Genomic DNA, 15699 nt, shown 5'->3' with positions numbered 1-15699 from the left:
ACTGAAAATCTTGCCAGGCTACAAGAGGTGGGAAGTTGAGACTGTGTCCCTTATTACTAAGAATCTTCCTTCTGATCACTTTTATAAGTTACAAAAAGTTACCTCTGTGCTAACTTTCCATACCATCTCCTAAACTCCCTCATTTCCAGCTGTCTCTACACATAGTGTCTGCCACCGTCCCACCTCCCTCACCTCCTGATCTTTACAGTTCCCATCCCCACCTGCTCCCAGTCCACACATAAAATCAATTCTCTTTATGCTTTCAAGGAAGATCCATGCTTCCCTCTTGACACCCCCCTCCTTTACCTAATCTCTGGGTCAGATGTTTCATCATTTACTTAACAGCCCATATCCACATATAGGAAAAAGCACACCATATTTGTCTTTCTGGGTCTTGGATGCCTCACTCAGAATGATTATTTTCTAGTTTTTTCCCCCGTGTCCTAGAGTTTCCCCTTTCCAGCAAGGTCCCCAAAAGACAAATTAAGAAATAGTCTGCTCCTCTGCCCCTGCCTCCCATGTATGCCTGAGTCAAGTGAGAGAACTGACCTTGAGGTCAGAAGGGCCGCAGAGTGCCAGCCACTAGGTGCAATACTCTGAACACAGGCCTTGCACCCTGTCTGGGCAGGACAATAGAGCCAATCCCATTGGCAAAGGTGTGACCAGCTCCGATATCATTAGCTTGAAAGACTTGTCCCCATCACTCACCTGTTATGTGGCAGCATGGGCAGCAGAGAGATTCCTCTCCCCTCCTCCTCAATGCCTCAGGCAGGTGGGAGAGCTAGCCTTGTCTAATCCCCCCCCCATTTGATTTAGCACTCACAGAGTGGCCCCTGCACCATGCCTGGGCAACACAGTAGAGCTGGCCCTGAAGGTGTAAGTGTGGAAGAGCTGACACTGAGACATGAAAGCAGATCTGACCCTGCACCTTGCTGCAAAGGGTGAACTTGTAAAGGTAATGCAGGAAAACTCACCGTGGTGGCAAAGACAAGGGAGAGCTCCTGGGATGACCAACCCTGCACCTACCCAGGCCGAGAACCCCACCCTAACATCCACATCCAGTCCAATCAGCAATAGACTGTCACCACATGGCAGCTCTGGTCTAAATGCTACCCAATGAAGACCGTTAACCACAATAATAGCAATAATAGACAACCCAGCCCCCCAGCACCCCCTGATGGAGGAAGGTCATTGGTTAAATAAAAAGAAACTGCTTGGTCCCCATTGGTTAGAAGATAGGTGGGAGGAGTAAACAGAACAGAACGCTGGGAGGAAGAGGAAGTGAGCTCAGACTCGACAGCTCTCCTCTCGGGAGCAGACGCCTCAGAGAGACGCCATGCCCCACTCCCGGGCAGACACATGTGATGAAGCTCCGACCTAGAATCTTCCCAGTAAGACTGGTGCTCACAGATTATTAGAGATGGGTTGATCGGTATATCAGAATTAGCCAATAAGGGCTAAAGCTAAAGGGCCAAGCAGTGTTTAAATGAATACAGTTTGTGTGTTGTTATTTCGGGGCAAAAGCTAGCCGAGCAGGCGGCTGGGGTGTTGGGGACGCAGCCCCGCCACTCTTATTACTACATCCCCCCCCCCAACCCTGCCCTGCTGTATGCTAGGACCAGTGCTCAAGAACAGTTTTAAGTTCCTACACTAAGGCTACCCACCCAGAGCGGTGAGTGCCTGCCTACCAGGCAGGCCTCAAGGTCCCCTGTAAGGGAGCCTGGGCACCTTCAGCTTGTGCTTTAGGTGTGCCTGTGTTCTCCTGGATCTCGCCCTGCCTGCCCCGTTTTTCCTTTTGTCCCCGGATCATTGGGCTACCAGGCGGCCATGTTTAGGTGCTGAGGAGTTCCATCTGGATGGGTGAGTGTGTGCTATCCAGGGGCGGATTGTCCCGGAAGAGAGCACAAACCCCCCTCCCCCAGCTCCTTCTGCAGGGCTGTCTTTCTTACACACGACCCCCCGCCCAAGCCTGCGTTTTCTGCTAGGTCCTTTGCTCAGGAACAGTTTTCTGCTCCTACACTAAGGCTACCCACCCAGAGCCGTGAGTGCCTGCCTACCGGGCAGGCCTTAAGGACCCCTGAAAGGAAGCACGCGCACCTTCAGCTTTTGCGGCAGGGTATCCTGTGTTCTACTCGTCCCCGCCCTGCCCCCCAAGTTCTCCCTTTTGTCCATGGGTCATTGGACTACCAGGCGTCTATGTTTTGGTGCTGAGGAGTTCCATCTGGACGGGACTGTTTCTGCTTCTACACTGAAGAGATACACCCAGAGAGTCAGTCACAGCAAAGACTGGACAAAGACACCAGGCCTCTCCTCGCTCCATTTAAAGGAAGAGATGGGAAGGCGCCAATGCAAGAATTACTCCAACAACCTGAAAGGCAACATGACATCACCAGAATCCAGGGATCCCGAAATAAGAAGAAGTTTACACCCTACTCTAGAAGAATTAGAAGAAATCGACTCAAAAGTGAATTATATGAAAATAATAGAAGACCATAAACAGGAGGTGAAAAACTGCCATAAACAATTAGAGATCACAAACAAAAAGGTAGAGGAAATGAATAAATCGCTCAAAGATACCCAAGAAAACCAAGAGAAATAAGAAAAAACAATAAAACAGGTAAGGGAAGCAGTTCAAGACTTGAAGAATGAAATGGAAGTAATGAAGAAAACACAAACTGAGGGAAGGATGGAGATGGAAAATCTGGGTAAACGAACAGGAACTACAGAGACAAGTACTACCAACAGATTACAAGAGATAGAAGAAAGAATTTCAGACACTGAAGATACCATAGAGAAAATAAACACACTGATCAAAGAAAACAGCAAAGCCAACAAATTCTCATCACAAAACATTCAGGAAAACTGGGATACAATAAAAAGACCAAACCTAAGAATAACTGGTATAGAAGAAGGAGAAGAAGTACAGCTCAACGGTCCAGAAAATATATTTAATAAAATTATAGAAGAGAACTTTCCCAACCTAAAGAAAGATATTCCTTTGAAGGTTCAAGAAGCATACAGAACACCGAATAGACTGGACCAAAAAAAAAAAAAACATCTCCTTGCCATATAATAAAGAAAGAATATTAAGAGCTGCAAAGGAAAAAGGCCAAGTTACTTATAAAGGTAAACCTATCAGACTTACACCTGATTTCTTTATGGAAACAATGAAAGCCAGAAGGTCCTGGATAGATGTACTGCAGAAACTAAGAGACCATGGATGTAAGCCCAGACTACTATACTTAGCCAAGCTTTCGTTCACTATAAATGGAGAAAACAAAATTTTCCAGGATAAAAAAAATTTAAACAATACGTAGCCACAAATCCAGCCTTACAGAAAGTAATAGAAGGAAAATCACAAGCCAAGGAGTCCAACAATGACCACAATGACTCAAACATCTAGAGACCCTTCACCAGCACAACTCAAAGAAGGGAAACACACAACTCTACTACTAAAAAAGTGACCGGAGTTAACAACCACTGGTCATTAATATCACTTAATGTCAATGGACTCAACTCACCTATAAAAAGGCACAGGCTAAGAGATTGGATAAAAAAACAGGATCCAACATTCTGCTGTTTACAAGAAAAACACCTTAACCACAAAGACAGGCACCTACTCAGAGTAAAGGGATGGGAAAAGTTTTATCAAGCAAATAGACCTAAGAAACAAGCAGGTGTGGCCATACTAATTTCTAACAAAGTGGACTTCAAACTTAAATCAATCAGAAGAGATGGAGAGGGACATTTTATACTCATAACAGGAACAATTTATCAGGATGAAGTCTCAATCCTGAATATCTATGCCCCTAATATAAAAGCACCCACGTACGTAAAAGAAACATTACTAAAACTCAAGGCTGCCATCAGACCGCACACACTAATAGTAGGAGACTTCAACACTGCTCTCTCAGCAAAGGAAAGGTCAATCAGACAGAAACCTAACAGAGAAATAAGAGAATTAATGGAGGTAATGAATCAAATGGACTTAACAGACATCTATAGAAAATTCCACCCAAATAGGAAAGAATATACCTTCTTCTCTGCAGCTCATGGAACCTTCTCGAAAATTGACCACATACTTAGTAACAAAGCAAACTTCCACAGTTACAAAAAAAATATTCGTAACCTCCTGTGTCTTATCACATCACCATGGATTAAAGTTAGAATTCAACAACAATGCTACCTCCAGAAAGCCTACAAACTCATGGAAACTGAACAGTCAACTACTGAACCACACCTGAATCAAGGAAGAAATAAAGAAAGAAATTAAAGTCTTCCTTGAATTCAATGAAAATAAAGAAACAACCTACTCACACTTATGGGACACTATGAAATCAGTCCTAAGAGGAAAGTTCATAGCACTAAGTGCCCACTTAAAGAAAACAGAAAAATCACGCACTGAAGACTTAACAACCCACCTGAAAGCTCTAGAAAAAAAAAGAAGCAGACTCACCTAGGAGGGGTAGAAGACTGGATATAATCAAACTGAGGGTGGAAATCAACAAAATAGAAACACAGACAACAATCCAAATAATCAATGAAACAAAAAGCTGGTTCCTGGAGAAAATCAACAAGATTGATAAACCCCTATCCAAACTAATCAAACAGCAGAGAGAGAATATGCAAATTAATAAGATCAGAAATGAAATGGAGGACATAACCACAGACACAGAGGAAATTTAGAGAATCGTTAGATCTTACTACAAAAGCCTGTATGCCACAAAACTGGAAAATGTAAAAGAAATGGACGCTTTTTTGGATAAATACCATATACCAAAGTTAAACCAGGACCAGGTGAACAATCTAAATAGACCTGTTAGTCGTGAAGAATTAGAAGCTGTCATCAAAAACCTCCCTACTAAAAAAAGCCCAGGACCAGATGGTTTCAATGCGGAATTCTACCAGAACTTCCAAGAAGACCTAATATCTATACTCCTTAATGTATTTCACAATATAGAAACAGAAGAGGCATTGCCAAATTCCTTTTATGAAGCTACAGTTACTCTGATACCAAAACCACACAAAGACTCAACCAAGAAAGAGAATTACAGGCCAATCTCACTCATGAATATCGACGAAAAATCCTCAACAAAATACTGGCAAACCGTATCCAAGAACACATTAGGAAAATTATCCATTATGATCAAGTAGGCTTCATCCCAGAGATGCAGGGCTGGTTCAACATATGAAAATCTATCAATGTAATCCATCAGATAAATAAACTGAAAGAAAAAAACCATATGATCATTTCATTAGATGTTGAAAAAGCATTTGACAAAATTCAACATCCCTTTATGATAAAAGTATTGGAGAGATTAGGGATACAAGGGTCATACCTAAATATAATAAAAGTTATATACAGCAAGCCGTCAGCTAACATCAAATTAAACGGAGAGAAACTCAAAGCCATTCCACTAAACTCAGGAACATGACAAGGCTGTCCACTCTCTCCATACCTCTTCAATATAGTGCTGGAAGTTCTAGCAACAGCAATAAGACAACATAATGGGATCCAGGGGATTCGAATTGGAAAGGAAGAAGTTAAACTTTCGTTATTTGCAGATGATATGATAGTGTACATAAGCGACCCCAAAAACTCCACCAAAGAACTTTTACGGCTGATAAACAGCTTTAATAATGTGGCAGGATACAAGATCATCTCCAAAAAATCAGTCGCCCTCTTATACACAATGGATATGGAAGCAGAGTGGGAAATCAGAGAAGCTTCACCTTTCACGATAGCCACAGACAGCATAAAATATCTTGGGGTAACTCTAACCAAGGAAGTGAAAGACCTATTTGACAAGAACTTTAAGGCATTGAAGAAAGAAATTGAAGAGGATACCCAAAAATGGAAGGACCTCCCTTGCTCTTGGATTGGGAGGACCAACATAGTAAAAATGGCAATTCTACCAAAGGCAATTTATAGATTCAATGCAATCCCCATCAAGGTCCCATCAAAATTCTTCACAGATCTTGAGAGGACAATAATCAACTTTATATTGAAAAACAGAAAACCCAGGATAGCCAAAACAATCCTTTACAATAAAGGATTGTCTGGAGGCATTACCATCCCTGACTTCAAACTCTATTACAGAGCTACAGTAATGAAAACAGTGTGGTACTGGCATAAAAACAGAGAAGTTGACCAATGGAATCGTATAGAAGACCCGGATTTTAACCCACAAACCTATGAATACCTCATTTTCAACAAAGGAGCTAAAAGTATACAATGAAAGATAGAAAGCATCTTCAACAAATGGTGCTGGCACAACTGGATGTCAACCTGTAGAAGAATGAAAATAGACCCATATCTATCACCATGCACAAAACTCAAGTCCAAATGGAATAAAGACCTCAATATCAGTCCGAACACACTGAACCTGATAGAAGAGAAAGTGGGAAGTACCCTACAACAGATGGGCACAGGCGATCGCTTCCCTTGTATAACCCCAGCAGCACAGACATTAAGGGCAACATTGAATAAATGGAACCTAATAAAACTGAGAAGCTTCTGTAAAGCAAAGGACCCTGTCACTAAGACAAAAAGGCAACCTACTGACTGGGAGAAGATCTTCACCAACCCCGCAACAGACAAAGGGCTGATCTCCAAAATATATAGAGAAGTCAGGAAACTACACTTTAAAATGCTAATTAACCCAATTAAAAAATGGGGCACTGAACTGAACAGAGAATTCTCAACATAAGAAGTTCACATGGCCAAAAGACACTTAAGGTCATGCTCTACCTCCTTAGCAATCAGGGAAATGCAAATCAAAACAACTTTGAGATATCATCTTACACCTGTCAGAGTGGCTAAGACAAAAACACCAATGATAGCCTTTGCTGGAGAGGCTGTGGAGGCAGGGGTACCCTCATCCATTGCTGGTGGGAATGTAAACTTGTGCAACCACTTTGGAAATCAGTGTTTTGGTTTCTTAGGAAATTTGGGATCAACCTATCCCTAGACCCAGCAATACCACTCTTGGGAATATACCCAAGAGATGCCCTATCATATGACAAAAGCATTTGTTCAACTATGTTCATAGCAGTATTATTTGTAATAGCCAGATCATGGAAACAACCTAGATGTCCTTCAATGGAAGAATGGATGAAGAAAGTGTGGAATATCTACACATTAGAGTACTACGCTGCGGTAAAAAACAATGACTTCTCGAATTTTGCCTGCAAATAGATGGAAATAGAAAACACTATCCTGAGTGAGGTAACCCAGACCCAAAAAGATGAACATGGGTACTCACTCATAATTGGTTTCTAGCCATAAATAAGGGTCACGGAGTCTACAATTGGTGAACCTAAAGAAGCTAAATAAGAAGGTGAACCCAAGGAAAAACATAGTTATCCTCTTGGCTATGGGAAGTAGACAAAATTGCAGGGGACAAAATTGGGATCTTGGGGGTGGGGTGGGATGGGGGTAAGGGGAGATGGGGAAAGAAAAGTGAGAAGGGGAGGATGGGGGGAACTCGGGGAAAAAGGAGGATTGGGATAAAGAAAGGTTGGATAGGGGAGCACGGAAGCACAATTCTTAGTTAAGGGAGCCACCTTAGGGTTGGCAAGAGACTTGAATTTAGAATGGCTCCCAGGAGCTCAAGGCGATGTCCCCAGTTAGTTCCTTGGGCAGCTGAGGATAGGGAACCTGAAATGACCTTATCCTATAGCAATACTGACGAATATCTTGCATATCACCATAGAACCTTCATCTGGTGATGGATGGAGAAAGAGACAGAGACCCACACTGGAGCACTGGACTGAGCTCCCAAGGTCCCAATGAAGCGTGGAAGGAGGGAGAAGATGAGCAAGGAAGTCAGGACCACAAGGGGTGCACCCACCCACGGAGACATTGGGGCTGATCTATTGGGAGCTCACCAAGGCCAGCTGGACTGGGACTGAAAAAGCATGGGATAAAACCGGACTCTCTGAACATGGCGAACAATGAGGGCTGATGAGAAGCCAAGGACAATGGCATGGGGTTTTGATCTTACTTTATGTTCTGGCTTTGTGGGAGCCTAGCCAGTTTGGATGTTCACCTTCCTACACATGGACGGAGGGGGGAGGACCTTGGACTTTCCATAGGGCAGGGAACCTGACTGCTCTGTGGACTGGAGAGGGAGGGGGAGAAGAGTGGGTGGAGGGGAGGAAGGGTGGGAGGAGGGGGAGGGAAATGGGAGGCTGGGAGGAGGCTGAAACTTTTTTTTCCTTTTCTCAATATAAAAATCATAGTAATAATAATAATAATAATCAGGCATGAAGTAATGCAAGATGTTTGGGGAATGGGCAATAAAGTAAGAGAATTTATAGATGCCAGGAGTTTTTAAATGGGGAGGGAGGCACTCGAAATATTTGCCTTCCAAATACTGAAGTAAAGCACAACAGCTTCCTGTATTATCTCATGTGTCTCCACTCTGGAAGCAGAAAACCACCGAAAGAAGCTGTCTAAAACAATCACCATATTGGAGAACTCTGGATAATTCTCTGATACTCATGTCCTTCACCGATAGTTCTTAATTGCTAAGAGTCATAGTCTTCTTACTAAAATTCCATGGATGGGGAAAACTTGGCAATTTGTTGTTGTATTCTCATTCTTTGCTGCAGAGCTCCTGTGGAAGTTTAGTGTGGAGATCTAATATGAGCGCTTGTAGACAGTGTATTTTAGTCATTTCCGTTCTTGGTGGCTTTATGTACTACTGGTCCATAATGTTTCAATGAAGTGCATATGTGTGAGGGGGTGGGGAGAAGCAGAGAGCAAAGCACCAGCCAGCAGCCAGCCAGCAAGCCAGGTGGGGAGAGGGGAGGGGAGAGAGAGATCAGAAATGCTTGTAGCTTTTCCTTTTCTCATATTAACTTTTTGAAGTCTTTGCATAGTTTAATACTTTTACACATTTCTGTAATGTGTGTTAGTCATTTTCACCCACATGGGCTTCTTTCCTTCCTCTCATGCTACTGTGGCCTTTTCCTCCAGAACCTCCTCCTATATTTATGCCTTCTGTTTTGTGACTCTTGGAGTTTATTTAGTTTCTTGCAGCTTTTAACACTAAGAAGGAAAAGTCTACTTCAGAAGTTCTTAGTTTAAAAAGTTAAGGATGTTTTATGTGAGAGTTTAGATGGTAGGAAGTAGAAGGAAACTGGAAAATCCATAAAGATGAAAATTAAACAGTTTAATAGTAACAATAAATAAGTGTACACAGCAAGTGGATCTAGGTAAGGACTATCAAACATGAAAATGACTCTAAAACATAACATACATACTGCCCAGAAAGCAGCAAAATGGACGAATGAATCAGTAATGAAAGCAAAGAAAGAGAGAAAGGAAGAAAGGAAGGAAGGAAGGAAGGAAAGGATGAAGGGAGAGACAGAGAGAGGGAGGTAAGAAGAGAAGAAAGAGGGAGGGAAGAAGGAAGAAAGAAAAAAATTTGAACACAGGAAGAATTTTTCAACCTTTCTGCCACTAGGTTTTCCCGATACTGAATTTAAATGATAGGAAGTCCCTCTGCTCCTCCAGACATCCACAGATGATTACAGATAGAGAATGTTCACTGTTCCTCTTTAGTCTTTCCTTCAGATAACTGACTCCCCAAATATTATCACCAGTCTTTGGATTCTAACAAGCTTTGAATCTGTATTGATTTTCTTCTGAAGTGAGAGTTCTGTTTCCATCTCTGGGTCCCCAAAACTTAAAGAGTAACAAGTGTATAAGACACACTCAATTTAGCTGCTTCTCTAAACTTACTGGACTAAGTAAACAGATTAAAGAAACAAGGAAACACACAAAAGACCAACTTAAAATAAGTGAACACATGGTTAATTTTTTTCCTGGAGGATTGATCCAAAATTAAATAAAAACAGAATTAAAGAAACAACAGAAGAATGATTATTTTGTCTTCTTGTTTATGTTGCATAACCTGAATTCTCAGGGGAGAGCCTCTTAAACATTTAAGCCAAAACAAAACAAACAAACAAATGAAAAACCCAACAGGTCATTTTCCTACTCATAATATGCTACTATTTTTCATTTCTGTAGTAAAAATTATTGAAGAAGAATCTAATAGAGCAACTATGTTATTTATCCAAAAATTCATAAATTTAGTTGCCAAAAATAGATGTTTTGGGGCCAGTGAATGCTGAAAGGATAAGAACAGATCATATTGGGTGGGAGGACCCAGAACTCAGATCCCTAAGTCAGTGCCATAGCCACCCTGGGTAGATATGGTTGTCATTGCTGAAGCCTCATCCTACAGAGTCACACCCTGACATTGGCCAAACTGCTCACAGCGGGCAGAGAAGGCAGGAGCCAGGGCAGGGCATAAAAGGTGGGGCAGGACAAGATGCTCCTCACACTTGCTTCTGACATAGTTGTGTTGAAGCACAAGCCCAGAAACAGACACCATGGTGCACCTGACTGATGCCGAGAAGGCTGCCATCTCCGGCCTGTGGGGGAAGGCCAACGCTGACGCAGTTGGCGCTGAGGCCCTGGGCAGGTTGGTACTGAGGTTACAATGCAGCTCACAAGTGGGTGCGTGGAGATGCAGGTCTGTTTTCCACAGGCACTAACTTCCAGCGTCCTCTGGTTGTCTTCTTAGGCTGCTGGTTGTCTACCCTTGGACCCAGAGGTTCTTTGAACACTTTGGGGACCTGTCCTCTGCCTCTGCTGTCATGGGCAATGCCCAGGTGAAAGCCCATGGCAAGAAGGTGATCCATGCCTTTGCTGACGGCCTGAAACACCTGGACAACCTCAAAGGCACCTTTTCCGCCCTGAGTGAGCTGCACTGTGACAAGCTGCACGTGGATCCTGAGAACTTCAGGGTGAGTCTGATGGGTTTGCCTGTGGTTTCCTTCCTCTGTCTTTGGTGATCACCTTCCCATCAGAAGGCAGAGGGAAGAGACTCTAGGGAGAAGTTTGGATGGAAGATACCTGCTTGCGCCCTGTGGAGGGCCGGAAAGAGTTTGACGACTTTACCTCGCCTCACTATCGGGGTCTCCCCTCTTTGTTCTTCGAGGCTGTGATTTCCTCTTTCTCCAAGAAACTCTTCATTTTTACTTCTAGTTTTAAAATCTATTTCTTCTTCTTTATCTGATTTTTTCTTATTTTGTTTTCTTTCAAGTATTTCCTGGTAATTTGCTTTGAGGACAGGGAAGATAGGCAATCCCCTGCTTCCTTGCACAGCTCTCAAGAAGGCTTATAGGGAAGAATATAATTTGCCTATAGATTCTGTTGCCATAGAGGATTTTCATCAGCTCTGGCGGGTGGGACCCAGCTGTCATTCTGCTTCTGTTTTAAGACTGTAACCATAAGTTGCCGTTTGAAATGAGCCTGCAGTGTCTGGTGTTTTTGCTCTAGTATCATGAGATGCCTGTTCTGTCTTCCCACAGCTCCTGGGCAATATGATCGTGATTGTGCTGTCCCACGACCTGGGCAAGGATTTCACCCCTGCTGCACAGGCTGCCTTTCAGAAGGTGGTGGCTGGTGTGGCCTCTGCCCTGGCTCACAAGTACCACTAACCCCCTTTCCTGCACTTGCCTGTGCTCACTTGTCTCCTAGAGAACAACTGCCACCTGTGGGCAAAATGATGAAGGCCTTGGGGCATCTTTCTTCTGGCTAATAAAAGGCATTTAATTTCACTGCAGTGGTGTGTTCTATTATATGTGTGTCTCATATGGAAGTGCTCATGGGTCAGGATTCAAGATACAAAGAAGTCAGAGTTCAGTTCTGTCCTTGGGAAAAGAAACTAAGCCTTGTTTCTCATGATAGCTGCTGAAACAGCAAGGAGCATGCCATAGCCTCTCATGCCACAGCACTCACAGAAGAATTCAAGTGGTGACTTCATTTGTAGATTAGATTTTGGCTACATTTTAAGTGTGTCATCTGTTTTCTCTAGTCTTTCTTACAAATGTCTCCTATCGTTTCCCTTGCCTACCTAACCTTTATAGACAGATCTCCAGTCAATAATTCTTTTTTGCCTAAAGCTATTATTATTCCCTAAAGTTCTCAATCCATGTTTTTTTTTTTTTGGCCACATTGTTCATCATCTCCTGAATCCTCTGACCATAGAGACCCCTACTGTACTAAAGAGGTTTTCCCTGGGAGCTTTTCACATCACACCATATTCTGGCCTGAGTTAGGAGTTAATATTGGAAGAATAAGAAAATCCAGTTTTTTCCACTGGTGTATCATGAATGTTTCATAACACCCTGTAGACAGACAACCTACTCTTTCTTAGTATGTTTATCTTCAGTATTGAGAGATGAGTTGAGGATCCAGTCTGTCCTTCATGCTGACTGATAGCTTTTCTTCGTATGTGGTTACTAGAGTCAACACCATAGGTAGTACATCCTCAGTTTGTTTTTCTCTCCATAACCACCCAGGTCAGACTAAATTCTGTAAACAATGTATGAGTTTCATGTGTTTCTTGCACTACTCTCCAGTAAAATTGTAGTAAGATTTTGAAATGACTGCACATACTAAGTGGCCTTTAATTAAGGAATAGTCTGTGTAAGTTTTATTGAGGTTACATAATAAAACTCACAAAACATTAAGAGATTGTGCAACTTTAAATGAACTGAAGACTTAGACTAATGGGAAAGTATAAACCACATAGAATAAAATATTGGACACATAAGATAAGTCTGAGGCCAGGTATCTCATGCATATTTATAGTTCCTACTAATTCTTGCTAAGAAGCCAAGCAGTGTTTACAAAATGTGGGCCTCATAGGATGCAGTATCTAAAGCTCTGAAGCCTGTTGTCCTCAAAGCAGTATCTTCTGCTTTCAAATGGCACTGGAAATTTTTACAGCTGCCCCATGAGTCACATAAGTGGGCTTTTGGCTAACTAAAAGGTAGCATGAGCAATCCTTTTTGTAGTATGTAGAATCCTTGCCTACTTTTTCTGGGTTTAATAAAGTCAATCATAGATGCTAGTTTATAAGGAAGTGGCGGTACACATCATTTCATGCTTGCACTCCTTTATTGAATCCTAATTGAAATGCATTATTTTTGCTTTGCTGTGAGTCACCTGGACCTGGGTCTATTCCATGGTGCTTCTGTGTCCTGGTGGAGCTGAGGTCTAGTTCAGAGATGCTCTCTGGATTTGCAAAAGCCAAAGGCCTGGTTGAATGCTACTCTCTGTATTCACTGGTGCTGGAGGCTGGCTCTCTCTTTCCGTGTGTGTGTGTGTGTGTGTGTGTGTGTGTGTGCATGCATGTGTTCCTTCCTGCCTCCCTCCTCACCTCTTTGTTTTTCTCTCTCTCTCCTAAGGAACAAATATTTTTTCTAGTAAGTTTTTTCAAAGTAATATAGTATCATCAGATCAAATAGCTAACCTTCTCTATCAGCAGTCTCAGCCCTTAATGTACTGATGTGTTGATATGAAAATATTACCACTTACAACCTTGTTCTGAAAGAAGTGTTTTTTGAATTACTTAGAGAGTACTGAAAATGATAATAAGCTAGCATACAGATGATATTCACCTAAATATTCTGTGGAGATATGGAACAGATATCTTGCTAAACACACAAACAGATAGGAAGTTAACAGTGTGTGTTGGTGATAACTCAGTTCAGCCTCTGTACGGACCCTCTCGATTGACACTGAGACTGTGTAAGGAAATGCAAACAATACAGAAAGTCTTGTCAGTCCAGACGAAACGAGGGTTGGGACACAGGAAGTGGAGAGTAGAAGCTGTAAGGAGACTTCGAGGAGGACCATGCAGCTTAACACACAGACTTCCACACGAAATAGAGGTGATAACCCAAGAAAGCAAAAGAAGGGGCTTAGTATGGAAAGGATACCAATGATTGCAAGAGACATAAGTCCCATAACTAGTCCCATGGCTCTCCTTTTAACCCGCTAGTCTTTCCATGCAGTACTTTGAACAAAAGTCTTTGATTGAAGGGTGAGTTTATCACAGAAACAAACCACCAGGTGTATAACATTTTCCTTATCATAAGGCTGTGTCTCCTGTTTCCCATCTCTACAAAGTCTCTTCCTAATGGTTTTAAGAGAAAGGAATATTCAGTAAACTTCTATTGTCATTAAATTGGAAAACATCAATGAATACCTGTTTATCTGGAGGGGACACATTAAAAGCTCAGACTTGATAAGACAGGATAAAATCTGGTTGTGGTTTTCCATCCTTATGACATAATGAGAAGAAAAGGAACTTGAATTAAGCATGGATGAATTATATAGTGTCACTCTTACCTGAAATTTAAGATATAACTTATTTATATGAAAGGAGTGTTATGTTGTGACAGCCACCAATCAGCACAGAATATGCAATATTCACATTAATCAGCAAGGTAGAGGCTTAAATACTCAAAATAATAAACACTATTAGATCAGACTCATTCCAAGACTCATCACGTTTTTTTCTGAAAGTTGTTTTATAAAGCCAGTAATCTTTCTTTTGGTACCTACCTATTAGTATTTTTGATAGTTTGCGTGATATTAAAATGAATATATTTACTAAATTCTTTTGATCGAATGAGAGAGCAGATTCCTGTGGACTCTGGTTAGCATTGCCTCAGTCTTAACTTATTTAGTTGGGAGGAGACTGAGAACACAAAAGATTTCTATCTATTTTGAAGAAAAGATCGATCATATAATGTCTTGGTGTTACTATAGGAGCGAAAGCATACATGTAGAGTCTGGGAATATAAACAAGGAAGGAGTCCTGTAAGCAACAGTGGTAGAAGAAAGCAATACGCACTTCAGGAAAGTGAGGCTGTAAACTGGGAAGAGCTTTGTGTTACTCTGTCCGGAAGTCATGCCCAGTTCTGAGTGGAGGACCAGAACCAGAGAGTAATATGAAGCATGTGTCTGGATCCATGGTGAAAATACTTTAAAAAAGATTAATGGATGTGATTATTAAAAGTGGTTTGAGTTTGTCAGAGCAAGTTGAGTCATGCTCATGCTGGCAACAGGGACAACAGAGAAGACTGTCTTGTCTCTTTGAGAGGCTAAGAAGATACAGGCCTAGCAACATAAAGAATTACGAACTCTAAATTAGTAGTACACGTCTGCACTTTATCCAGGTGCTGGTGAGCACTGAGGAATAATTCAGATGGTTGTTGATGGCCATACAGTAACAGTCTACAACTCAAACTATGCTTAATTCAATGAAATAAATATGGAGCCCAGAGTTAAAAAATACAAAGAAATGCAATTAGAAGTTTATAGAGTTTTGCCACAGTAGTTCCAGAACTTTGGGCATGATTAGCATCCTTGTTTGCCTAGACAGAAATTACCTGAACTGATGTAGAGATAGGTCAGTATTGACAACACAGGTGGCGGGGGTTTCCCAGGCCTCCTTCTAAGAGCATAGACACAGTGATGGGGAGCCAGCAGTGTCAACATGAACGTGAAAGAGATAAAAACTGGCATATGAAAAATCCCTATATGACGTCAGAGGCCACCAACTACAGGCCTTTCACTGCTCTCCCATTTGTCTCCTCACCTCTCCTCCCAGAGAAGCTAGCCCCACTACTCCTTTCCCACATACTCCTGTTTGGTACTGGAGATCTGATAGGGAACCACCGGAATCACTCAAGCATTCCAACAATGAAGTGTGCTCCTAAGCAAATTTTCCTGTTTTGATTTGGAATATAGAATTATGCCATATAAGAAACCATAAAGGGTATTTAATTCATTTAACAAAATACTCTATATCTGGGATATCT

At 41.9% G+C, this 15699-nt stretch overlaps 1 protein-coding gene across 1 annotated transcript; it reads left to right on the top strand.

Moving 5' to 3' along the window:
- The first annotated feature begins 10339 nt into the window (after positions 1–10339).
- LOC142849489 (hemoglobin subunit beta) lies at positions 10340–11645 on the top strand. The gene is made up of 3 exons (XM_075971724.1): positions 10340–10499; positions 10602–10824; positions 11392–11645. The coding sequence occupies exons 1-3, from the start codon at positions 10408–10410 to the stop codon at positions 11518–11520; spliced, it is 444 nt and encodes a 147-aa protein (XP_075827839.1). The 5' UTR covers positions 10340–10407; the 3' UTR covers positions 11521–11645.
- Positions 11646–15699: the final 4054 nt, after the last annotated feature.

This window comes from Microtus pennsylvanicus, chromosome 5, assembly GCF_037038515.1.
Source record: "Microtus pennsylvanicus isolate mMicPen1 chromosome 5, mMicPen1.hap1, whole genome shotgun sequence".
NCBI classification, from domain to species: domain Eukaryota; kingdom Metazoa; phylum Chordata; class Mammalia; order Rodentia; family Cricetidae; genus Microtus; species Microtus pennsylvanicus.
This window is presented reverse-complemented; position numbering and strand designations above follow the sequence as displayed.